Raw genomic sequence first — 26,239 nt, forward strand, 5'->3', positions numbered from 1 at the left:
TTGTTTCAACTTTGGTTTCAGCCTTCACCCAGATAGTGGTGACCAGTGCAGGTGGGAAAGGGTCTCTGTTTAAAAGCAATTAATCACTCAAGACTCCTGCTTGGTGCAAGAGAAAAAGAAAGAGCTGCTATCATATTACCATACTGGCCCATAAATAAGTCACCCTGGGATTTTGGGGTCAATTTTTGGACATAAATGTTTAGACTTATGGAGGAGTATATACGGTCAGCTTTCAGACTTGAGACTTGACTTTAAAGTATCTTGCAAGGACTTGACACTTGGCTTGAGACTTGGAGTAAAAAAAATTGAATACATCACTGGCAGTTATCCAATAAGTATTATGATTCATTAGCAACCTGAACCCAAGTTCTTATTCAACATTCTAATCCACTACGTGACAACTTTAAAAATATTTTATCCCATTAAATATACACAAATGCAATGTGTTTGTAAAACAGCCTCTGGACAAAACCGTGCAAGGGGAAACTGCACACCACATCACACATGCAACATGTTAAGAATGACAAAGACTGAATCAAACTCTCTCTCTGCTTTCTCTGTATCCACATAAATGCTTTACTTCTGCTGAAAATCCCATGCACAATGCCAAGAATGCTGGCTGGAAATTTTCTTTATGTATGCGTAAAGCAAACAAACAAACAAACAAACAAACAAGCTTCATTTATATACCACTTCATACTGCCTAAGCAGTGTCTAAACGGTTTACAACTGTAAGCTAATTTGCCCCCAACAATCTGGTTTTTTTTTTTTTTTTGCTACTGGTTCTGAATGTATTTTCAGTTTTACTTCAAGATGTATGTTCCTGAAGATCATCTGAATCAGCATGACAATTCGCCTTTGACTTTGGACTAACTAGGTAATCAGCAGGCAAGTAAGAACATCCACTTCAGATAGTATGAGAGTATGTAAGCACTTCCATACAACAATATGCCTTAAATAACAATCTTGTAAAGTTTCAGATGGATAGGTGCAGCAATTCACGTGGGAGTTTAAGACATATAAACTGATGGGAGTTCTTCCTTCCCTCACCTTGTGTTTTGTATGCGTATATTGGCATGAAAACAGCATGCATGATCCACATTTCCCCAGGCTAAAAAGCTGCAAAATTTCCAAAGACACCGTAGGTGTGGGACTAGGAGGTTATGAGGCCTGAAAACTAGTGGAGCATTTTAAAAAATAGTATGGCATGGCGGGGTCTAAATACCCTAAAGGTACCAGATCCCACCTGATCTTGGAAAGTAAGCAGGGTCAACCCTGATCAGTATTTGAATGGAAGACCATTAATGAATACCAGGTGCTATATTTCAGAGGAAGGAACTGGCATGAGTATTGCTTGCCTAAAAAAACCCATCTTTCTCCTGATACAGAGGATCAATTTTAAAACCTCCAAAGGAGCCTCTATTTTAAAACCTCCAAGAGAGACTCCGTCACATTCCAAAGCAGCATATTGCCTTATCAAACATTTTTTACTGCTAGGATGTTTAGGTGGAATCTTTTTTCTTATAGTCAATATGACATCCGTTAAAACATTTGAACATGGCTATCATGTCACCCCTTAACCTTCTGTTCTCAAAGTTAACCATACCTGCCTTCTAAGCTGCTCCTCATAGGTGTTTTCTTAGGCAAGCAATATTCATGCCAGTTCCTTCATTTGAAATATAGCTCCTGGTATTCATTGGTGGTCTTCCATTCAAGTACTGATCAGGGTTGACCCTGCTTACTTTCCAAGATCAGGTGGCATCCGGAGAGCCCCCTCAGCTAGGTGACCCAAACAAACAAGCTTCATTTATATACTGCTTCATACCACCTAAGCAGTGTCTAAGCAGTTTACAACTATTGGAAGTGAAGCTGGGGGAGAGTAAAAATGCAGAACCCTTTCCCGAATAGCTGTGTGATGTATTTGCAACTTCATAGGAAAGCAGGGTCTTATGCTATTACTATAACTTTGATATTATTCTATTTTTATTTGCTGTTTTATGATTAGTATACATGTTTGAATATGATTAACCCTTGTGGTTAACAGTAAAAATGAAGGGAGTGGAAGAAACATGCCCTCATTAAGACACCAGGATATGCTTCTGACAGTTTATTTTTGGCTAAAGGTATGAATAATGGAAGCTCCCGCTCCCCCACAACCCACAAAAAATAAATACAGAATAAGAGCTCAAACATCTTTTATTTATGCATTTCCAATTCTCAGAATGTACTCTGCCCCACTTTTGGGGTCACACTACCCTTTATTAGGTAGGGATAAAAAAATTATGACCTTTGCCAGATGGAAAGCCTTCTCTTGTCACAGCAATATTGCAGATGGTTAATGTAAGAGTGGGAGCTAGTGTGGTGTAGTGGTTTGAGCACTGAAGTAAGACTCTGGAAATCAAGGTTCAATTATCTGCTTGGTCCTGGACACTCACTTGGGTTGAGTCACTCTCAGCCCCAGAAAACCCTGTGATAGGTTCACCTTAGCATCACCCTAAGTTGGAAACGACTTGAAGGCACAAAACAATACAAGAGAAGCACAAGCACTAGCCACTTGAAGCAATATGCCAGTCTTCAAGTCAGAAGATGAATTAATTTGAAGCCTGAAGACAGCAAGCTACATTGATGTGATGAAAAAAGAATGACCAAGGTAGGGAAAAGACTAGCTTAGCAATTTGTAACACTGATACAATCAGTGGGGAAAATATATTGGTGCTGCATACAAGCTCTACAACTAAGAGCTTATGGTAAATGAAAAACTGATTTCTTTATGATGCTGTGTTCAATAGTTTAATTTTACCCTAAGCAAGAAGATATGCTACACACAATACAGAGGTATTAATCTTTTATTATTCCCTGTATACATGGCAAAAGTGCATTAATACTTGGAACAAGTTTTCACTTTTTGAGTAATTCCATAGTGGGAAAAGCCAACATTACAATGTGTTTCAAACAACAGTGCTTTCAGTTTAGTAATGCCAGTGGTATTTATCAAAATTTAACAACCTATAATTAGGCATGTGATTCAATAATGTGGTCTCTGTGTGGCAACATCTTATTTACTCTTAAGAAGCTAAGGCTATGTAAACCACTTTAAAAAGTAAATTAAACATAGAGAAAAACTCTTGACCTCCTATTGGGCAATTTCAAGACAACGGCAAATAAAAAGCATTTGTCTTATTACTAGATTGTATTATAAATAATTCTCCCACTCACTTTTCAAGCACCTTGCCATTAAAAGACTAGAAAATATGAAACATTCAGGGACCCAGAATACAGAGATCAAATACTATTTCTCTTTCAAACCCCACTCCAAACACAAGGAAAAAAATCCAACTTTAGTGTATAACTCAAAGTGTAAACAAAGAAAGGGCAGTACTTTTAGCTATGTTACAATTACAACAATAGGTGTACAGTTATGTAAGCTGCCATTAAACTAACACCAAAGATAATCAAATCATGCAACAGAATTGCAGATAAGCATGTAATTATCTTACGCTTTGTATTGCAGTATGTATGACTTCAGTAACCTACAAAAATATCAGTTCCCTGTACTGAACGCCCTGCAATATAAATGTGAAAGGCTACACAGGCCAATGAATTTCAAAGGCAGAGTTTTTTGTGACTTATCTCTTGCAGTACATTAGACCACAAGATATATACTTACCCTGTTAACTCTGGGAAGCAATTTTAATCCCAAATTATTTCCTTCTTGCCCCGGGCACTACTCCCCACCAAATTAAAGGGTAGGGAGTTTTTCTTTCTTTCTTGGCTTATTTGTCCCATTGCTTATTCTTTTTCAATAGTTCTAAAAATCTGATTTGTGAGTTTCCCTCCTCTGCAATAACATTTAGTATTTTGACACAATACATCTTAATAAATTAACATAGGCCATAATGAAGAGATCTGTGCGACTTTGAGTCCACAAGAGAAAAGACTGCCTTGCTCATTTTACTAACCGGGAAAGTTTGGCACTCACCAATTGCCAAGATGCAATGGTTAAAAAGGGAAAAACCTTCCCCAGAACTCACATGTGCTTATTAGAGCCATTGTGAGTCATAGCCACTAGATCACAACAGGGAACATATTTCCAAGAACATAAGATTTCATGTTAGAGAACGCTCAGGAATAGGTTTAACAAAAACTTTCACCCAACATGTTTAGAGATGTCATTTTAACAGAGCATCTCTCCAATCACAGAGGAATAAAAAAATATTGCACTTAAAGAAACATAATTGCATTTGGCAAAAACACAAACACCAAAAATTAAACAAATAAATAAATCAACAGCAGTATGTACTAAAACATCAACTGCAGCATGGCATGCAGTAGAAAGGCATATGTTTGCATTTTAAATTTGTGAAATCTGGACACTGTAACCAATAAAAATATTCCATGTTAAACAATATCCAAGGCATTGGAAAATGGGTAAATTATACATATTCTTATGTTTTCCGTACAGATAAAAGGGTAGGTAAGAAGCAAACATGCTGGTGTTGGAGACTAATGTGTCAAAGCAGCATTCTTATCCTTCCTTCAAACTGTGTTACCTGCCACATTTGGCTATAGTCAACCCTTGCCACAAAGTACGTGAGGTCTAGGAGTATTTGGCTTTATACAGCAGCTCATCAGAGAAAGTTTGGCCACTGCTATACGTTCACTATAAACCCTAGCTTTCCTATGGTATAAAGATTTGCAACAATGTTTTTTTGTTCTAGAACATGGCCAGATAGCCCGAAAAAACAACAACAAAAAAAACCCTACCAATAATCTTATTTATCTTATCTAGTTATTAGCCAGTGCAACATACATAATCGTCCAAGTAGCACTGCTTGGCACCTGGGCACAAAGAAACATGAAAAATGATAGCAGACTCTAAAAACAGTGTTCTGAAGGATTCCGTTTCCTTTCTCTTTAAATGATGAGATGTCACCAGGTTTCCAATTGCTTTTCAGGGATACATGCATAAAAAGAGATACATGACACTGTTCATGCTAATAAACACACCAGAAGACACTCTCTTCAGCATGTTTTTCAGTCAACAGCCCTTAGATATGAAAGGGACAAGTGTATTAATTTGCTCTGTACCACACACAGGAAGAAAAAGTGAGAAATCCAGTGTTACTCTGAACAACCATTAAGTACTGTTCTCTTTGCTTTGAGGGTTTAAACGTCTTGTAGAGTAAGCACTTCAACCAGCCACAATAATATTTACTCTTCTCTATATACAAAAAGGAACCTCTGATGCATGCCCATGTTGATGTGATTTGACTCAACTCCAAAAACCATCCTATCCCTTTTTCCACAGGCTGTAGTGTAACTTCACATTCAGTTAGTTGCACATACTTTCCAAGTAAACACCACATTCCCTTTAGAGATATCTTTGAAAAGTACTGTAGAGCTCCAGAAACCCACATCAAAAACATCTTTAAAATGCCATCAGGACATCATGTTCCTGCACACTGGTGTAGAAAGGCCGTCCAAAGAGAAATGAATGTAAACCAGGCTTGATCTTCTCGGCTAAAGCCATTATTATGTTAAGATCGCCCTCTGCTGTTAAGTCCAGGTCTATCTTCAAACTACGAAGAGATTTGAAAGGCTTTTTACCTTTTTGCCTGTGGAAGTTTGAGGGAAAAGACGTGATTAAGGAGCGCAATTTTATCTGATACTGTGTTGAGACTTAACCCATTGTACCCTTTGGCTTTATACTCACGTATCATCTTCTATGTATTTGATGAGAGTTAAGGCTTTTCTATGAAGGACTAAAAGGAATTGTGCAAGGAACACACTCCTCAAAGACAATCCAGGTTTCAGATGAAAGACCTATTAAAACCACCATCCAAAATAAATGAATGAATAAATAAAAATCTTCATGTAATAAAAATAATATTAATAATAATAATATTTATTTATATCCCGCCTCTCCCTGTATTGGATCGAGGCGGGTAACAAGATATCAAAGACAATAAAATCAAGTAAAAAAAAATGAATCTCAATGTTCAGAATTGTCCAAGTACCTGCATTTGCCTTCAAGGATCACTGCAGAAATTTCCTTTATATATGCACTGACAAAATTACCCAGTATAACAGGATGTGGAGTGAAGCCCACAGGTGCATTGTACATCACAGATACAAGCAAACTTATAACTGTGAGTCAGATGAGAAAAGATGCCTAGTTTACACCTCATCAACATCCTGAGTGTGACAGTCTTGGGAACTGCCTTTTACAGAGATGCATGAATATGAAAAACATACACACGTATTATTATATTATATATAAAAGATTTGGGTTTCAGCCTTAATTAACTCCAGAAGGGCCACCAAAGTCAGTGGCTTGTTGACTTCTACCCCTCTCAATTTGCCAATTGAGAGGGGTAGATCTTTTATTCCTACATGATTTAGCCTTACTCTCTTAGCACAAAGTACACCACCACTTAACTTTGGGATGCTGAAAATAGGGAGAACAGCCAATGCTTCTTTATTGTCACTAGCATTACTGTGCCTTTCTATAATCATACTTCTTTTAAATACTATAGAAAAGGCCTACTTGAGCTTTTTAAAGGCTAAATATTGATTATTATATTTAACTTAGGGCCAATACAGACCGGCACTTTATGCCGGCCTATACGCAGACTAAGGATAGATAAAGGCTGAGCGTTTACACGCTCAGAAACCCTAGTCTGCTGCCCAGGCGCCATCTTGGCACGTGTCCGTTCATGTCCATCGTGCTCAGTGTCCAAACGGCACTGTGCATGAGGGGTGTCATAAGGCCATGCTGCTGCTCTGATGGTGTCCCTTCTAGGTCACAAATACGATGTGCGTTTTTCAGCTTCTATTTGCATCGGGTTGGGGGCATGGCATGCGGCTGCCACATCCCCAACCCAGCGCTTCCAGGGGTGGTACAGAGCCACCCCTGAACGGGCTGTTTGTACAGCTCCTTATCTGAATGAACAATAGTTACCTGATCCAGAAAGGCTTTTACTAGAGTGTCTTGATGGAGGACATCTTGGAAAACATTCCTGTAAAAAATACAAAAAGAAGAAACATAATATGCTGATTTTATGAACAACAGAAAGTGGCACATGATGACAATTTATCCTACCCTACATCAAGAGATTTCAGTGCAGGGCACAGGCAATAAAACAACATTAATTTTAAAACAATTTAATGCAATAAAAAATGAATTAACATAATAAAATAACAGAAATCTATAACCCAGTAGAATCAAGCTATGGTCAATGGGTTCCAAAAGCTTGCGTTAAGAGTCAAGCTTTGGTATTGAAAAGCAGCCAGCACTAGTGGCCATCATTCCCCAAAGGTTCATATAAAAGGGGATGCCGAAAAGTTCTTGGCCCCACCCACTTCCCAAAATCTGAGTGTAATTTCATCACTGTAGCTTGAAAGAATGTTTCATTTTGTATTGCAAATTGCCAATCTACAGGATCGTAACTCTAATTTCTGACTTTTTTTCAGATCATTGATAGAACCATGCCAATGAAATTTTGATTAGTTGTCAAGGGATCTTTCAAATTTCCTCTCAGTTTATATGCTCAGCTGAAATCAAAGGACTTCATATTCAACAGCTGATGTGTACATGTGCATATAAACCTGCAGTTAATTAAGACTTATATCAGAAATCTCATTTGCTACTGTCTTATGGGGAAATAATCTAAAAGTATTCAGGTCCACTAAAGGTTAACCATGCAAGTTAAAACTCAGAAAAATAGAAAGAGGGGAGAAATCAGATTCTCTGTAGCAGGGGTAAGGAGCATGTGGCCTTCCAGGTGTTGCTGGATGATATATCCCATAATCCCTCACTGGTAACCATGATGGCTAGGGCTAACAGGAGTCACTGTGTAAGTCTCAGGTTTATCACCCCTTTCTTCCAGTAACTGTGAAAGCATCCAATTGCTTATAGGGAACTGTATATACTCATGTATAAGTCTAGAAATTTTAGTAAATAAATTGACCCAAAATCTGGGTTTAACTTATTCATGGGTCAATCTATATAAGTACATGAGTGTAAGTATATATGTATGTAAGGACTGTACAGAACCATCCCCTTCTCTGAGTGGCGAAATACAAGAACTTGGTCTGTCCTGGGGAACTTAAACCCTCCCCCCATCTATTTCATTCTTCAGGATGATCACAAACAATTATGCCTGCTGGGATTTTGAACGTTCTTTGGTATTGCTTTCCTTTGCTTCATCCTTTGGATCCTTTGTTATAGGCCCCTAAGTTCTACCCTAGAGGTCATATTAAAATCCATAATTTTAGCCCCCAAACCTGCCCTCGGCATATACATGAGGTTGACTTATAGTTGAGTATATACGGTAAGTACTAATTTGCTCAATAGTTCCTTGGGGAAAACAACAGAATATCCATCCAAATAGTCTAAAAAAGGAAAGGGGGGGGGGAGGAAGCAATCTAATGTTGCACATATGAAACAGATAAATGGGCACTGATTTTCAATATTCTTTAATCAGCACTTTGTAAATTGGCAAACATCAGTGAAAAGGAAAACAGATTGGCAAATAAACCTGGTGCTATATAGATACTTCATTCAAATCAAAAGGGGTACTAACATAAAAGTATAATTGGTAAGTTAGAAAGATTGGTGTGTTTACTAGAGAAGCTTTGGCTCTATGGATGTTATATGGCTATTCCTACATGTATACATACAAGTCAGGAGTGAAGCTTTCATCTGTATGAATAATGGTATCCTGAGCTATGTCTTCATCTGAAGTGGCTCTCCAAAATGCTGTAAGCTCAGATCTCATGTACCGCCGCTGATTATAGATATGTTCGTGGCAAGGAGGCATCTGTTTTACCGTGTTGACATCTACATCTATGTGTGTGGTAGGATATGGAGCATACATTACTTGACGGAAAGGCAACACAAAGCTTCCAGTAACATCCTGTAACAGTGAAAACAATTAGTTTTTATTTCTTTTTATTATTTTCTTTAAGGCACAGGAATTAAGAATGGGCCACCATCAGACAATAATTTGAGTAATTTGTTTAGAATAGCACTCATAATATTCAAGAAATATGCAAATAAATCTACTTCAAGAAGAAAGAGGAATGCTATCATACCAAGTTTTGTGTTCTATATGGAATGCATTCAAGATTTTATTGTGCAATCCTACACATACATATACTAAGAAACAAATTCCACTTGCCTGATTTAGATATGATTGATATTGCATAGGTTTAGGCTTGATCCACACAGACTGATGTTGAGGTTAACTTAATTAAAAGCAGTGCGACTGCACTGTTAAAACTAGAAAAGATGGACTAGTAGTGCTTTCCTATTTTCAAGTTTCTCTCTCTCTCTGTATTTGCTCCCATTGTTATCAATAAGTGACCCCAGTGCAGCCTTGTCCTGACTACTGGTCACCTTGGCTAGGGCTGACTGGAATTGTAGTGTTGAAAATTTAGATGACAAAACACTGAGGTAGGCTACCCCACATTACACCAGAGGACAGCTGTGTCCATCCACATCCACAACATGGACTGCCACTTCTGTAATCCTTCACTACTAACTATGTTGACTAATGCTTATGAGAACTGAACTCCTACAATAATTGGAGGACCACAGTTGCCTATCCATGTTTTAAGGTGTTGATAAAAACAATGTAACCATGACTGAAAGTGCCATTATAAAAAACAGAGAAGGTCTATTGAAATCATTGAAACTTATTTGAGGATAAATACATTTATGATTGGGATTTTAATCCCAATTTATGGCTCCCAAACTATAGGCTGCATCCACACTGTAGAAATAATACAGTTTGACACCACTTTACAGCCATTGCTCAATGCTACAGAATCCTGGAATTTCTAGTTTGATGAGGTATTCAGCCTTGTCTATCAGAGCTCTGGTACCATAACAAACTACAAATCCCAGGATTCCATAGAATTTAGCCATGGCAGTTGAAGTGGTGTCAAATTGGATTATCTCTGCATTGCAGATGCAGTTCCAGAAAGGGAGGGTCACGTTTCTTTCAGTTCCCAAATTAACCAGCCCTAAAGAGTGCTTAGCAAATAGACTTGAGCGATCAGCTGTTCAGCCACAAACATTATAGACTTCCCTTGTGACAAAGCCACAATCGGCTCTTCAAACATCTGTCAAGGGATGGGAGAAAAACTGTTGTTTGTAGTTCTGTTCACTTCATTATCTGTATGCTTCCCTCTGCTCTGAAATTATTTCACAATAACTGCTTCTAAAAATCACATGTTGAATTTGAACTGTGTGAGGTCAGACCATTCTTTGCCTTGGAAAAGTCTTTCAGAATACATTCTAATTAAGGGGCTGTTTTAATGAAGAGAAAAGCAAAGGAAAGGTGCCAATTTATCCTTAATCCCCAAAACAAGGGAACAAACAGGAAAGTGCATTGTCCCAAGTAAATAGTGACACAAGGTTTCACACACTGTGGAACTGTTAATTCTGATTACCAGTCAAGACTACACTAGATAAACCATACTAGCATTTTTCATGCTAGATAAATGTTTTGTTACTTCCACACTCTGAGAAAAAGTCTTCAAACTAGTCCACCTGTCAAATTACTGAAACAAGCATTTCAAAGCAAAAGGGCAACTGGAGAAAGCATACAGGATATCTTATACCTATAGGTGTGCTATCTAGTCATATACAGAGGAATAGACACAGTGGGGCTAGCAAAAACAAATTTGTTAAAACATTGCTTTGTAAAAAAACAGGTTGCTGGGTTCTGAAAGCATTTAGTTCAGGGAATCAAAGATTTTACCTTGAGCAATCCTTGCACAAAAAGACCTGACTCGTACTTGAAGGAGGTTTCATTTCGGCAGAGTCTAGAACACTTCCGCTCTGCGGAAGTGAGAAAGAGGCACAGTGTCCGAACTATCTGTAACATAAGAAAACCATGTGTGAATAGTTAATTGGCTAGATGTTTATTGTCTGTTTTAGAGATCCAAACTTCTTTTTCAGTTAGTTCATCTTTCCAGTTTACTAACTGTATACAGCATGACCCCCCATATCTACAAAGGATGCATTTCCAGAGTTACCACACACAAATGTGCAACTGTGAATAATAGTGAACCCTACTGAAATGAACGGCTTCTGGCGGAAGCATAAATTAAACGATGCATTTTAAACATGAATTGTTTTAGTGTGTGTGTGTGTGTGTGTGTGTGTGTGTATCTCCTTTTAAATTGCTGCATGTTTAATTAATTTTTTTGTGGTTTTGAGGGGCTATGTGGCCATGTTCTAGGAGAGTTTCTTCTTGACGTTTCACCAGCATCTGTGGCTGGCATCCAGCCAGCCACAGATGCTGGCGAAACTTCAGGAAGAAACTCTCTTAGAACATGGTCACATAGCCCCCCCAAAAAACACAAAAAACTATGGATGCTGGCCATGAAAGCCTTCCACTTCACATTTAATTAATGTGTTTCAATTATCTGGAAACCATGCCCTATGAGGAATGACTTAGGGAGCTGGGGATGTTTAGCATGGAGAAGAGAAGGTTAAGAGGTGATATGATAGCCCTGTTTAAATATTTGAAGGGATGTCATATTGAGGAGGTAGCAAGCTTTTTTTCTGCTGCTCCAGAGACTAGGACTTGGAGCAATGGATACAAGCTCCAGGAAAAGAGATTCCACCTCAACATTCGGAAGAACTCCCTGACATTAAGGGCTGTTCGACAGTGGAACAAACTCCCTCGGAGTGTAGTGGAGTCTCCTTCCTTAGAGGTCTTCAAGCAGAGGCTGGATGGCCATCTGTCGGGGATGCTTTGATTGAGATTTCCTGGATGAAAGAATGAGGTTGGACTGGGTGGCCCTTGTGGTCTCTTCCAACTCTATAATTCTATGATTCTAATTTATGTTGTACATTGCTTATTTGCTGTTCCCCACCTCAATCCATGGGGAGAGGCAAATAATAATAATAATAATAATAATAATAATACCACCAGCACCACCACCACAGAATCACACTGGAGGACCTAGACATGCTTAGAGAGAGCACCTTTCTTGGTCTACCAGCAGGACTCTATGGTTACCTTCCAGTGAAAGTATACCATAGAATCATGCTGGAGAACCTAGAAAATGCCTACAGAGAACATATTTTTGCAGAGACAGATAACCGATTCTGTGGGTGCCAGTCCCACGTATACGGAGACTGTACATTTGTTACTAGAATACTCCTCCCTTCACACACAACCACTGCTTTTGCTGCTGTTGGCCTGCCATATATACAGATAAGGGCACTGCTGTTGTTATCATCTAGTGAACAGCAACATTCCAGTACACTAACTTTAAAAATTTACAGTTCATTTAGAGATCAAATATACTCTTTTGTAACACTAAAACAGAAGTAAACATACAGCACACATTTCAAAATGTAAAAACAAACTAAAGTGGGCCTTGGGTTCATTCATCTTCCCTCTTCATTATCCACAAAGCGAGAAGAAAATAAAGCTTCCATTTATAGGCCACAACCAGACTTTCTCTTTACACCTGAACATCAAACAGTACAGCTAATTTAACCATATTAATTGTATTTAAATGAAGGGGGTAGGGTTGATAGTTGGCTAATTTTTAAAAAATTATGAGCTTGCCTCCAATATCACATTAGTGACGTTTACAGTCACCAAAAGAAAGCAAATGAACCAGCAAGTCTGACCTTCTTGACAGCAGCATTTGATACAAGCTACACACACACACTCAAAATCAAATGACTAATAGTCACTACTATGATTTAAGCTAACACATTAGCCACTCTGTTAAGTGGTTATTTTCATAATCTGTGAGAAAAGCACTCACCTTATTAACTTTTTCTGCACTGCTTCCTACAACAACTGAGCAACCACATGTCTGGAGGTGTGAACTGATAGCTCTAAAAATTAAACAAGAGATAAACAAAACAATGTGAGATATTTCACAACTGTTTAACATGCTGCAACTAAGATTTCTAACACATATAATATAGATTTCTAAGACAGCATATTAATATTAACATTTTCCAATTTGATAGGTGTTCTGTTCTAAAACCAAATGCCAGCAGTCCGACCTGCATGACTGGTCTGTGTCTTCAAGCAAACAAATGAAAAAAAAAATCATAAACAGAGCATTAAAATTAAAGATGTAAGTTGCAAGCTTGCGTAAAATCATAACTGCTTTTTTCCCTTGCATATGTACATGAATTTATAAAATTTTGGACATCTGTTCATTGAATTTTCAGCTTCTGAAGATGAGTAGAAAAGTTCCTCATGTTTGCAAGGTACAGTACTGGGAGAAAGTGTTAACAGAATGGCCTCTCTCGTTCTTGGTGATAAACTGAGTTAAAGCCAACACAAGATCTTTTAGTAGATTCTGCATCATAAACTTCACTGGACATAAACTGGATGACAACAAAATTGTTCAAGTATTGTTCTTGTTCTTTTGATAGGGAGAGCATCTACTCAGTTACAGTTAGTAGGATCCCAACAGTTTTCAATTTAGTGATGTAATCCAGTCATTAGCTGTTGCCTTAAGAACGTAACTATTTCCAAGCTTCCTCATTTATAGGTTGTTATACTGAATACAGTATGTATGTCATTAAAGTAATTGGAAACAAGTACACTGAAGACCACACTAGTTTTCACAACTAATTTTGATTTTTAAAAGTCATTTGAAATGTATCTTGCATATAAATCACAGAAACCTTTTATGTTTTTGCCAGTAAGTAATCTACCTCCAGTACATTTCCAAACCTTTGCTTTAAAAAGGCTTTTATAAAAGCATAATACAAACTGTTCTTACTTAAGGAGGAAACCTTCATGACAGCTATCTCCAATGTCATCATCACTTAGCACTGTATCACGAATCTGGAATGTTAGGAAAGTAAGGAAAGAAGGATTAATTTATGAAGGATAATGCCATATAGAGACATATAATACATTGTAACTCTTCAGTGAACCCAAAGGATATTTTAATGCAAAAACAGATGTGATTCAAACAAAAAAGGAAAGATCATCATCATCATCATCATCATCATCATCAGACTTCCTTTGAACTCTTTTCTACAAGGACCATATGAAGACATTACAAACCATGGTTCAAATTTCATAGGACTAAGTGTTTTATTTCTTGATCTCTCTACCTCATTTAACAATGACTATTTCTAATCAGGGCTAGTTGTTATTCAAATTCACATCTTGGGTTATTTCATAGTTACATGTGTTAGTTGCCTATCAATCTAGTCCTTTAAGCAAGGTTTCACACCACAACCTGTTAGAACATCCTGTTTTTTATTAATCAACATTAATGACAGAGCTGATAGGAATAGCAAAGATTTAACAGTGTATTTTACTATCCAACGCAAACAAAATTCAGACTTATTTCTGCTTCTGCTCTTTGCTCTCCATAATGTCAGTCTTTCCTTTGGAACAGTTTTTTTGGCTGCACAATAGGCTGGGAATGGGGGAAACACTGATTCAAGCAGCAATAGTGGGGTTCTGCAGAAGTACAAGAGTGCATTCTATCTATAAATCTTAACTCTGAAGGCAAGTAGAATGAATTAATGAGTAGAATGGATTAACAAATCAGATGGATGAATTATAAGAGAAGATGAGGAAAGAGCATTAGTCTACCAAAGCTGGCATGAACTCAAGCAAGAACAAGAGCAGAGAACAAAACTTTATGTCATTTAATCTAAATCTGTATATCCTTGAAATCTCCACATCTATATCCCTGCATTTGTTTTGCTCCTATCTTGGTAACCCAAGGGAAGGTAGCCCAACATCCTTCAGATCTTACCTTTGAACTTTCCCTATATTTAGAATTGTATCCACTTTTGTACCAGGTTTGATAGAACATTTAACAAGCAATTTAGTCAAGTATAGTTTAAAAATTAAGATATATGTTTGCAAGATACAAGTTTGTGTTCACTATACAGTACCAAAACGCTAGCAGTATATTGATTTATGAGCTACAATTTCTTTTAGCAAATATAGCCCACAAAAGAACAGAATAGGAGAGATGCTTCCTTTCATGATGCAGCTAGCATAAGAACTTACATCTATTTCTTCTGGAACACTGTGTGATTTCATAGATGAAAGGAGTTCCATTACTGGAATAACTTCCCCCGTCAGCATTGGAATGATGCTTTGGCCCTGTGTAATAAATAGTATTTGATGAAATATAAAGCACAGAATGCACTTTAAAGCAGGATATGGGAAGACTGGACATTTTTGGAAGAAAACAAAGCAGAACAAAAAGCACAACACAACCTAGATGTCTTTTCCAGATTTTTTCCAAAGCATAAACCAGAAAAAGTGAGCAAGTTAACTAAGAATACAATTTGGATATGTTTACATTTTTCTATCATACCAGACCATGCAATTAGTAAATGGATTCATTGCTACCTTCAGAGACTACCAAAAATGAAGGAACTGCGGTCTAATTACTTTATTAATTACTGTTTCCTAGAGTTAGGTGTCACAAATTCTCTCTAACCCAGATACAGCTCCAGGGTAAGAATGATAATTCTTTCACCTGACAGATACATGACACAGTAAAACCTTCCATTTTGATGGTAGTATAGACCATCTCAGGAAACTTACCTCTGTTAAAAACACACTTAATTCATCTGAATGGTTTCTGTACAATGACAACATACTATGGAGCTTTCTTCTTTACTACGAAATGTGCATTTGGGGAGAGACATGCTTTCACTTTACTTAGTTTCTATCACATCTTCATGTAAAATGTTTGCTTACACAAAGCTTCAAGAATACCCAGAAGGAGTTGCAGTACCATCTTTACATATGACTTGTGATTCAACTGGATAGCATAAAGTTTATTCTTTGGCTTCCCAATCAAATCAAAAAGTACTCAATTTGTACTTGGTGTTTTGTTATGTGCATAATTCTTACCTGATCCTCCATTCTCTCTGTACCTTCCATGGCAGCCTTCTGGAAAAGTTCTTGCCGCTCCTAAGGAAGAAATCAATTTCAGGGTGTTTTTTTTTGCGCTTCCACACGCACACCCCCACACCAGTCAGTTTATAATGAGACATCAGATCTACAGGCCAATTAAATTACAATAATTCAACTCTGACTATAGAAAAATGAGATGTAACTATAACAAAGGAAGGAGTGCTGACTTAAAGAACTTGCATCCATCCATTGCACGCATTTGCTTTGAAGAACAAGCAAATTATCCTAGGAACTATTAGGACTGTTCAAGATAGGAAATGGGGACATCCTGATATAAATTTAGTAAGAACATCAGCTATTTCAGATGTAAAGATCATAACAAACGTACAGTAGTCATTTATTATAGACTGCACTATGAAACTGTGCAGGAGTGTAGGATTTGTGCCCCGAATAAGGAATAGAATAGAAATGGGGCAAATACAGTAAGAAACAACAGAGCCTGAGACTAGGGCAACTTGAGGGAGGGGAGACAGATAAAAGAAAGGCAAACCACTTCCTCAGCAGCAGCAATAAGTATGTCCCAGGACTAAAGAGATTTGGCAGCATTCACATTGTAGAAATAATTCAGTTTCACATCACTTTGACTGCCCTGGCTCAATTCTGTGGAATTCTGGGACGTGTAGTTTGTTATGGCATCAGAGCTCTCTGACAGAGACTGCTAAGTATCTCTCAAAACTGTAAATCCCAGAATTCCACAGCACTGAGCTATGGCAGTTAAAGTGGTGTCCAACTGGATTATTTCTGCAGTGTGAATGCAGCCACTGATGCTGTTTTAAGCCAAAGAGTAGAGTTCAACAGCTGTCACACATGTAAGAGATTTTAGTTTCATAAAAGAATATATACATGATTTCCTCAATGTAACTGAAACAGGCAAGATGAATTAATACAGACAAGTCCTTTGAGGATTTTTCCTAGACAATGAATGCTCTTATCTTAAGGCAGGCTGTATCACGAAACAGAGGCTTAGGATCAAGCATATAAATGGAATGGTACACTTCAGAAAACCACAAGCTGCACTCTGCTTGCAAGAAGTTATCTAGAGGCCAAGCTTCTATTCATGTAATAAATCCACATATCAATTTAAACCCCTAGGCCTCTGTTTGTCTAGATCTTTTCTAAACAACACTAGGGCCTCAAATGACTACACCTAAACAAGGCAATCTCAATTTTTTGTTTTCCTAGCTAAGCAATATACACAAGCTCTGTATCAGAACAGCAAGGACCAAAGTAGAAGGCTTAAGAGACTGTAGAAATTTCTATGAAGCACTACTGAAATCTTACAGCATCAGTGGGAATCATGCACCCCTCCAAATGTTGCCACATTGCATCTCCAGGAAGTATTGCCAATGGCAGGAACTGCAGCTCAAAGACATCAGTAATTTTAGCAACTAGAGCAATGTATGAACTTTGCATGCTTTTCTTTTCAGTTTCAGCACAGATCAGGAGAGCTGTAACCTTTTCCCTCCAAGTATTATTGGACCATAACTAATGGACTAGGTCTCCCATCAGACCTAGTCAATGGTAAGAAATTATGAGAAGCAAAATCTAACAACCTCTGGACATCCACATCTGTCTGTGGCAGGACAAACCAATTAAATTCTTAGTTGGCATGGATGGTCAGTTCTTGAGACTGGATGAGACAAGTTACATAGGGAATAGGATTCTGTAGTATCCTAGTCAGGACTTGGAAATGCTGAGGCAGAGATGAGAAATGTGTGGGCCTCCAGACGGTGCCAAATTACAACTCCCTTGCTACACTGGATTGACATCCTACATTTGGAAGGCCAGAGGTTTCCAACTCTATCCTGGGAAATGGTTATGACAGAACCGAGCCTGTCTTTTATACAGTTCTCATGCACCACAGTGCTGCCTATTCCACAACTCAAAGGGATTTAGATAAAATTACATGAGGTTAGAGACAGATTCTGCAAATATTACCGTAAACTGGAACAAAATGTCACTCTTTTCCACTTACTAAGAAGACTGGCCATCACTACACAAGGAAGAATTTAAAACTCAGTGCTTAGAATACAGAAGATGGTTTCATAATGATCCTGGATGTAATGGGTGAAAAGTTTTTCTGCTTTGATATTACCCCCTCCCCTTTTTAGCCCTTTAAGAGACCAAAAGGTAACTGGTGAAACCAGTACAAAATAACTGGAATAGTTTTTAAAAACTGGTTCACACACCATAAAGGATGTAACCATTGTACTCTTCAGGCACAGATGGTGAAACAATTTTGACTATTTGTTATGAGAGCTTATGTTTTTCTGGGCAAGAGAAGAAAAAAATATGATGTATTAAGTATGTATCCATTAAAACACATATGTGTAATGCCATCTATGTAAATACAGTTTTTCAAAGTAACAACACAGTAGTTTGGGAGCACTTAGGATACATGAAGATTTGTAATTTGGGATAAACTGTTCTGTTTCAATTTACTGTTAATTTTAAAAGTCTTTACAGATTAAGAATTTAAAACATTCAGATCAAAATTCTATTGCTTAAGATCAACTAGAATAGACCTACTGAATCCATTTTTGGCCCGTGAGTCAACATGTAGATTAATCCAATGGATTTAACGGATCTACTATAGTCAACAAAACAACAGGATTCAGGCCTAATCTCTTGTCATGGCTATTTTGCAGAAAATAAAGGGGAACAAGTTTTTATAAAAAATCTTTGACAAGTCAAAAATACAAAGCATATAAAGAACATCCATTTGCCATTTAATCTTAAACACTGCTGTTCCATTGGCGTACTTCTTGTAAACACAGTTGGCCTTATGTTCAAACACATATGCATGATGGCATCCTGTACAATGACAATAATCTTAAAAAATCTAGGAATATTACTTAAATAATTCAATAATTTTAAACTACTGAGTTTGATCTCAGCAAGAATGAAATAGTCAGGATGCCAAGGATCCAAGGATAAGATAAGGGACTATTTTGAGACTGCTTTTTTTGGTATGACATCAGTAGGCAAGTGTAATATTTTATAGGCGCTGACAAAAGACACATTGTGACCCAACTGCTTTAAGAGATTTAAAAGCGGTAACCATGAAGCAGCTGCCTACCTTATGCATCCATATTCTTCCTTTTCTTATAATGTGTGTAAGCCTGTCAACACACACTCTGTGAAGGGGAAGGTAGAAACTAAGCTCACTTTGGGGAAGTATTATTGAAAGTCCGTACGTACTTCTGTCCCCATTCCAATTCCCATCAAAAATTAAGGAGACAATAATGACTCCTTTCTCAGCCAAAACAAAAAACTTTACATCGATGGCACCGCTCTCTGCATTACGAAGTATTTCTCCGTTCAGAGTATGGTTTGCAAGAAATATTATTTCTCCATCACTGAGAAGCTGCTGTTCTGTTTTTGGGGCCCAGATATGTCTAACCCTGGGGCCAAGAATATTATCCCAGTATGCAAAAGTAGCAGCCAGTAGTGGTGATTCTCCACTCAGTGCAATTTCTGTCTTGGCAACGGCAGGAGAAGGAGGAGGACATAAAGCAGACATGGTGGCCTCAGCTGTCACATCACTGAAAACCTAAGAAAGGAAATTGAAGAGTGAAGAGTGAGTAGAGGGAACAATATTGAAATAGAACATCTCAGTACAGTACTATAAACTCTGAGGTGCAATTTTTAGCACAAGTGAAACTAATGCGAAGCTTCCAATGGCCCAACACATCATTATATACGAAAGTGAAGAGTAGGAAAATTAAATAAGGTTGCAATTTTACTTCAAGGTTGGTATAATTAAGGGACTTTGGAAACAGAAGGAAATAGAACATACTGAGCACTGGGCAGTGTAACTATACACATGCTGCTGGGTATAGTAATCCAACTAAAGAGTTACTCTCCATTTTGGCTTCCTGAATAGTGTAAATAACCTTTCAGCAAACATTTTTAGAAGGACACAGAATGCATCTCAGGGCATAATCTTAAACCAACCTTCTATAGTAAGCCAGGCTGAACAAACAGACTTAATACTAGGTAAACATGCAGCTGATTGATTGTTTCTGTTATACTGCTGACAACGCAAATTATGCAATACTTCCTGAGAACCATAGATTGAACTTTTGTAAAAATATAACTTGTACTCGCAACATAATCCATTAGATAGAAAGCATCAAAATCAAAATTACAAAAAAAACCCTAATTTAAACTCATGTCTACATTAAGAAACCAGGAAGTGAAAAAGCTCACCGACCAGCTTAACTTTTCATTTCCCCATCAATACATTTAAAGTCATCTTCACCCAGTTCTGTTTTTACACTACATAAAGCAAAGCATCCCCATTTGGCCTTCGGTGTTGCAAGCTGAGGAGGAAGAGATGCAATTATGAGGAAGTTTCATAATAAAATGGAAGTTCCAGATATTCAACACATTTTGCAGCTTAAACACTGATTTTCACCTACGCAATAACCAGTCATGTGTTTGGACACAAGGCTAGAATCTCAGTCTTTATGTGGCCAAAGAAACTTCTAATACCATTTGAATTTACTTCCCAAAGTAAGAGAGCAGCCATAAATATAAAAACATACTGAAAAATAAGCCTCCCTCTAGTACATAAGTTATAACCTCATTTGTCTGAATAGGCAGGAGAATATGAAAATTAGATGAACTGGGATATAAATAAAAATGACACAGGGTATTAAATTACACAAACTCAGAATTATGACATATAGAAAGCTACAGAGGCAGTATTTAAAAAAACCATTTAAGACATCGTTCCAATCCTGCTTGGGAGGTTGCAATTCCCTATTATTTATTTTAGTCCCGCATTTCCAGGCAGCATAGACAAATTCATAGTCAAAAATGAACCTCAGAATTATGAGTGCTGCGCATAGTTAGGATTAAGGTCTGCATTTGAACTCTCCAATCCCACTCCTGAAATGGGTAGGAGACAAGGCCTTTTAAACAGAAAGGTTTAGTTTTAAAAAGGCAATACAGTATTAGTTCTTTGCTTTCCAATTAGTCCATACATTCCTAATAGAAACATACAAGGATCCAAATTATTGTTAGCATTGACATCTTCTAAAGGAAAACGTCTTCTCTGACCTAGTAACCTCAGGTGCCTTTTGAGATCTATTTTGCACTTGGCTTAGTTTAACCTAATTAAGCCTGCCAAACACCTCCTGCATTTCCTCTTAATACTGCTGCAAACCCCAGACTTCACTGCTCTTCCATTTTGCCCTGAAATGTCTTTTTCAATCTCCTTTGCCTTTCTTTTTGTTTCTTCCTGCCTTGGAGGAGGAGGGTTTGGCCATTCCAACGGCCCCCGTAGAGTCCCACGATGTTAGGTTCAAAACACACTGCAGAAATAATCCAGTTTGAGACTCTTTTAACTGCTCTGGCTCAATGCTAGGGAATTCTGGAAACTGTAGTTTTGTGAGACATTTATCCTTCTCTGTCAGAGAGATCTGGTGCCACAATAAACTACAGTTCCCAGGATTCCCTAGCATTGAGCCAGGGCAGTTAATGCGGTCTCAAACTGGATTATTTCTGCAGTGTGTATTTGACCTTAGTTCCATAGAGTCCCCCTGCAGTCCTGCTACACTTTTCCATCCTCCTCCAGGCTGGGCAATTCAAAAGATTGTTCACTGCTTAGTAGTGTTGGAGTGGCTGCTGTAACTGATTTACTTTAATACATTCATACTTATCATGAGTATGGAGTAGGTACCTGTGTCCACTGTGAATTGTGATCAATTCACAAGCCAACTGTGTATATATTATGTACAATATAATGGGGATCTCCCTCCTAAATGATCATTTCACAAGTCGAGATGCTTTTTACATTGCGTATTTTAAATGTGGATCGTTTTAATAGGTATACCTCTCATTTGTCCTTTTAAATCAGTATGTGCTTTAACCGATGTTGTTTGTCTGTTAATTGTTGTTGTTCTGTCCTTCAATCCATTAGAGAAACAGGTAATAAATTATTATTATTGCTGTTATTATTATCGTGAACTGTATAATCAATTCACAAGCCAATTATGAATATAATATGCGTAGTATAATACAATAATTGCAGCTTTCAAATATATATATATATATATATATAATGTATACTTAATACATATATAAATACATGTATTTTACAAACACATGTGCATATATATATATATGTACGTATTTTACAAACATACACACATGCCTTCATATATATATATTGCATATACACGATTATATATATATATATATATTACACAAACAAACAAATATATAAATGTATTTTACAAATGCATACACCTTCCCTATAACTATATTATTACATATATATAGTTATGTATATTTAATACATATATAATACATGTATTTTACAAATACATGCATACATATATATGTATGTATGTATTTTACAAACATAAACACATGCCTTCATATATAAATATATTACATATACAGTATACAATTATATATATACACAAACATACAAATATATAAATGTATTTTACAAACACACACACCTACATATATAGGCATGTGTGTACTATACATACATGTTTCTCTGTCTCAGCTCCTGTCAAGGGCAGTGCCTGGGAAGGGGAGCCAAAGGACCCTCCCTGGACTGGGAGTCATGCTAGCCTCCTCTCCCTGGCTGCCCACCAGCCTTCCTTCCTTCCCTGCTCACCTGAGGCACTCTCCCTTCCTCGCCCTCCAAAGGACACAGGTGAAGCCCCGCCCCTTCCTCTAAGGCTGCTCCATGAGCTCATTTACATAAACCCACAGGTAACCCCGCACTGCGCCTGCGCGTCTCGCCCGACGTTCTACGCCTCACCCGAGATTGGCTCCGGCGCGGAGGCGTCCTTCTCCAGGAAAGGAGCAGGCGACTGATGATGTCACGCACTTGGCCAAAGAGGAAAAGCAGTTTTGCCGCCGCCGCCGCCGCTCACTTCGGGTTAAAGTGCGATGGTGGGGGGGAGTGTAAACAGACACATAATGCCTTCCTATACAATAACATAGATACAATATACATATGTACAATATGTATTATTTAAATATACTTAATTATATATATATATATATATACGCACATACATACATATATGTATGTATTTGAAGGTGTGTGTGTTCGTAAAATACACATTTTATATGTGTAATATATATATATATATGTACTGTATATTTAAATAATACATATATAAAATATGTACACACACCTTCAAATATATATTTATATATATATATATATATAATTATGTATATACACTCCTTCAAATATATATATGTGTGTGTGTGTGTGTATTTACATATGTACTTTACAAACACCCCCCTTCAAATATAAATATATTATTATATATTTATTTCACAGACACACACCACTGTGTATATGTTTAGTGTGTGTGTGTGTGTGTGTGTATATATATATATATATTGTGTCCTTTCCTTAAGGCGACCTTATCATGGGGTTTTCCATGGCAAGGTTTGCTCAGAGGGGGCTTGCCATTGCCCTGCCCCTGAGGCTGAGAGAGTGTGACTTTGGCTGCAGACACCACTTTTAACTGCCAAGGCTCAGTGCTAGGGAAGCCTGGGCATTGTAGTTTCCTGTGTGGTACCAGAGTAGGGCTAGACCTCTCACAGAACTACAAATCCCACAATTCCAAATAGGGGGTGCGATTGGGGACCCTGAAGTCTTGGTGCAAACAACCCAGCCCCTTCCCCTTGGGCCTGAAGCTGAGGCCCCGCCCCCTTGGTTGTTTGGATAGCAGACAATGCTGCAAAGGAAACACAGAGGCGCCTCTTTTCCAGGGTTTACGGGAGGAGGGCTGAAAATGACCTTTAGGCACAACCATCCAAGCTGAGTCCACTTTGGACCAAAAGCACATTGCAGAAATAAGAAGCAATCCAGTTTGAGACCACTTTAACTGCCCTGTATCAATACATACTAGGGGATTGTGGGAAGTGTAGCTTTGTGAGACATTGAGCCTTCTCTGCCAGAGAAACTACAATTCCCAGGATTCCATAGCATTAATTAATTAATGGGGTGGTCTGTTTTGCCCACTAAATTAAAACAATACACACACACACACAACACTCCAAATAAAATAATACACACATTTAACCCATCAATGGCAAATCTTACTGTGTTCCCTGTTCTTGAAAATCCTGTGTTTGAAAAGCCATGGGATAAGCCCAGGTTGCACATAGCAATAGCAGCTTCATTTATATACCGCTTCATGCCGCCTAAGCAGTCTCTAAGCGGTTTACAACTGTAAGCTAATTGCCCCCAACAATCTGGGTACTCATTTTAGTAACATCAGAAGATTACAAGCCTGAGTCAACCCTGAGACCCTGGCTGGGATTGAACTCTCAACCTTGTGGTTTGTGAGTGAGTGGCTGAGAGTTCCTGCATGGCAGAATGGGGTTGGACCAGATGGCCCTTCCTTGCGGTCTCTTTCAACTCTTTGATTCTATGCTTCCCTGATTCTATGCCTAGCCTGATATGAAACTGAAATGGTTCTAGATCATGTGTTTCCTCCAAGAATGCCAGACGCTCACACATGCTCCACGCTGTGTTCAACTAGGAATGCAGCAGCAGAGCCAGTGTGCAATAGTGGTTCGATTCTTGTAAGACATTACTTATTAAAACAACATAAAACAAAAATCAAATTAAAATAGGAAATAAAATAAAAATAATAGAACAGAAAATAGAAAATAAAAACAAAAATAAAAAATGTTTTAAAAATAAATAGAAAATAGAAAAGTAAATATAAAATGGAAATAAAAGGGAAATAAGATAACATAAAATGAAATATGAAAAAAATAAAATAAAAATAGGGGTGAAACAGACTGCTCCAAAGGGGCGGCTTCAAGACGCCCCTTCTAAGGGCGGATTGGGGCTGCGGAAACTGCACACAGTGGCCCCAATCCATCTTGAAGTCAACTGAACAAGGAGCAGCCAAGAGCCGCTCTTTTTTTGGTTGGAAAAAAGGTGGCTTTTCCTGTCTGCTCTGGTTCCAGGAGCAGCTTTAACCCACTCAGGTGGCATGCAGCATGTAAACGCCATGTTGCTGGAACGCATGGAAGCCATCCCACGTCTTGCCAGCTGGGCAACTTGTAGTAGACTTTTGGGCATTTTGGGGGTGTGCATCGTCTGTATTCCACACCTTTAAGCTGGCTGGAAGCTGGCTTTTTATGCTGGTCTGTTTTGTCCCTTAAAAAAAAAACCTATCAAATAAATATGAAATAATATAAAATGAAATAAAAAAGAAAGAAAATTAAAAATGCAACAGAAATTTTAACAGATTGCTGCAGTTGATAAAAGTGTGGCAGAGTCCCCATGTAGGGCTACAGTATTATCTTCCCAGCAACAAAAGATTCTCATAAACAGAGTCATGCATTGTACTTGTCTTTGTGCATTGCTCTGATAGGCTGATGGTTGTTTCAGCTCTCTCTGTTTCTGTGTGTCAGGGCTGGGAAACCTGAAGTCTTTTAATGTTGATGAACTACAGCTCATCCCATCCACTAATAGGACAGAGAGCCAGCATGGTGGAGTAGTTTGAGTGTTGGATTAGGGCAATGGAAACCCGGGTTTGAATTCCTGTTTGGCCCTGGGAACCCACTGGATGATCTGGGTAAATCATACTCTCTCAGCCTCAGAGGAAAGGAAGAAAAACTCTGCCATGATAAAACCCGTGATAGGGTCCCCTTAAAGTTGCCTATACTCAGAAATTTACTGGAGCACACAAACAACACGAAGAGTGCAACGCCACCTTGGAGGCTCCGTTCACCCGCGCTGACATAATATTCTGTGCACACTGAAAAGTTGCAGTAGTCTTAGGCTGCATCCACACTGCAGAAATATCCAGTTTGAGACTGCTTTAATTGCTATGGCTCCCGTGCTATGGAATCATGGGATTTGAATTTTCTTGTGGGCACAGAACTCTCAGACAGAGAAGGCTAAACATATTACAAAACTACAGATCCCAGCCCTCATGCTTTGGGCTGTTAGGAAGGATCGAATTAAGGGGATTTTAATTAACTCAAAAATATGTCGCGGAGGTGGCCCTAAAACAACACATGTGCTGGGATCGGGGTCCCAATAGTGTACACCAGAGGTCGCCAGCAAGCCCCAGGAGAAAGAGACACTCATCCAAATAGGTCAATTAAGGGTAATGTTTATACAGGACAGGAAAAACCACACAGCAAAAGGGGAAACACACACACACACACAATGCTACAGCAGGGGATGGGTAAGTTCGGGAGATAGGTTTGAAAGAAAGGAGGCACACTAGGGAATACTACCTTAGAAGTTTTCTCAGGAAGTCTGATGA

General features: G+C 38.1%; 1 protein-coding gene across 6 annotated transcripts; it reads right to left on the reverse strand.

The window, feature by feature from the left end:
* Positions 1 to 2,828: 2,828 nt before the first annotated feature.
* C9orf72 (C9orf72-SMCR8 complex subunit) lies at positions 2,829 to 22,857 on the reverse strand. 6 transcript variants are annotated; one of them, XM_042454282.1, is made up of 12 exons: positions 22,744 to 22,857; positions 20,173 to 20,281; positions 19,036 to 19,509; positions 15,894 to 15,953; positions 15,036 to 15,131; positions 13,780 to 13,844; positions 12,802 to 12,874; positions 10,770 to 10,886; positions 8,683 to 8,918; positions 6,962 to 7,019; positions 5,714 to 5,823; positions 2,829 to 5,615 (listed from the first exon to the last, which is right to left on the reverse strand). In XM_042454282.1, exons 3-12 carry the CDS (start codon positions 19,477 to 19,479, stop codon positions 5,429 to 5,431), a joined length of 1,446 nt encoding a protein of 481 aa, XP_042310216.1. In that variant the 5' UTR covers positions 19,480 to 19,509; positions 20,173 to 20,281; positions 22,744 to 22,857; the 3' UTR covers positions 2,829 to 5,428. The 6 variants fall into 6 exon arrangements, with proteins under 6 accessions (XP_042310216.1, XP_042310220.1, XP_042310215.1 ...); XM_042454286.1 differs by having other exon boundaries at positions 20,169 to 20,281; XM_042454281.1 differs by lacking the exon at positions 22,744 to 22,857 and adding an exon at positions 22,597 to 22,737.
* Positions 22,858 to 26,239: the final 3,382 nt, after the last annotated feature.

Source organism: Sceloporus undulatus, chromosome 2, assembly GCF_019175285.1.
Source record: "Sceloporus undulatus isolate JIND9_A2432 ecotype Alabama chromosome 2, SceUnd_v1.1, whole genome shotgun sequence".
In the NCBI taxonomy this organism is placed as follows: Eukaryota; Metazoa; Chordata; class Lepidosauria; order Squamata; family Phrynosomatidae; genus Sceloporus; species Sceloporus undulatus.

What these genes read in the sequence shown, in the direction of transcription:
- C9orf72 (XM_042454282.1), bottom strand. Translation starts at nt 19,479, where the DNA reads ATGTCTGCTTTATGTCCTCCTCCTTCTCCTGCCGTTGCCAAGACAGAA. An exon ending in GAAGAATATGGATGCATAAG is followed by an intron (nt 15,954 to 19,035) that starts GTAGGCAGCTGC and finishes TTTCTTCCTTAG; the next exon opens with GAGCGGCAAGAACTTTTCCA. An exon ending in GTGTTCCAGAAGAAATAGAT is followed by an intron (nt 13,845 to 15,035) that starts GTAAGTTCTTAT and finishes CTAACATTCCAG; the next exon opens with ATTCGTGATACAGTGCTAAG.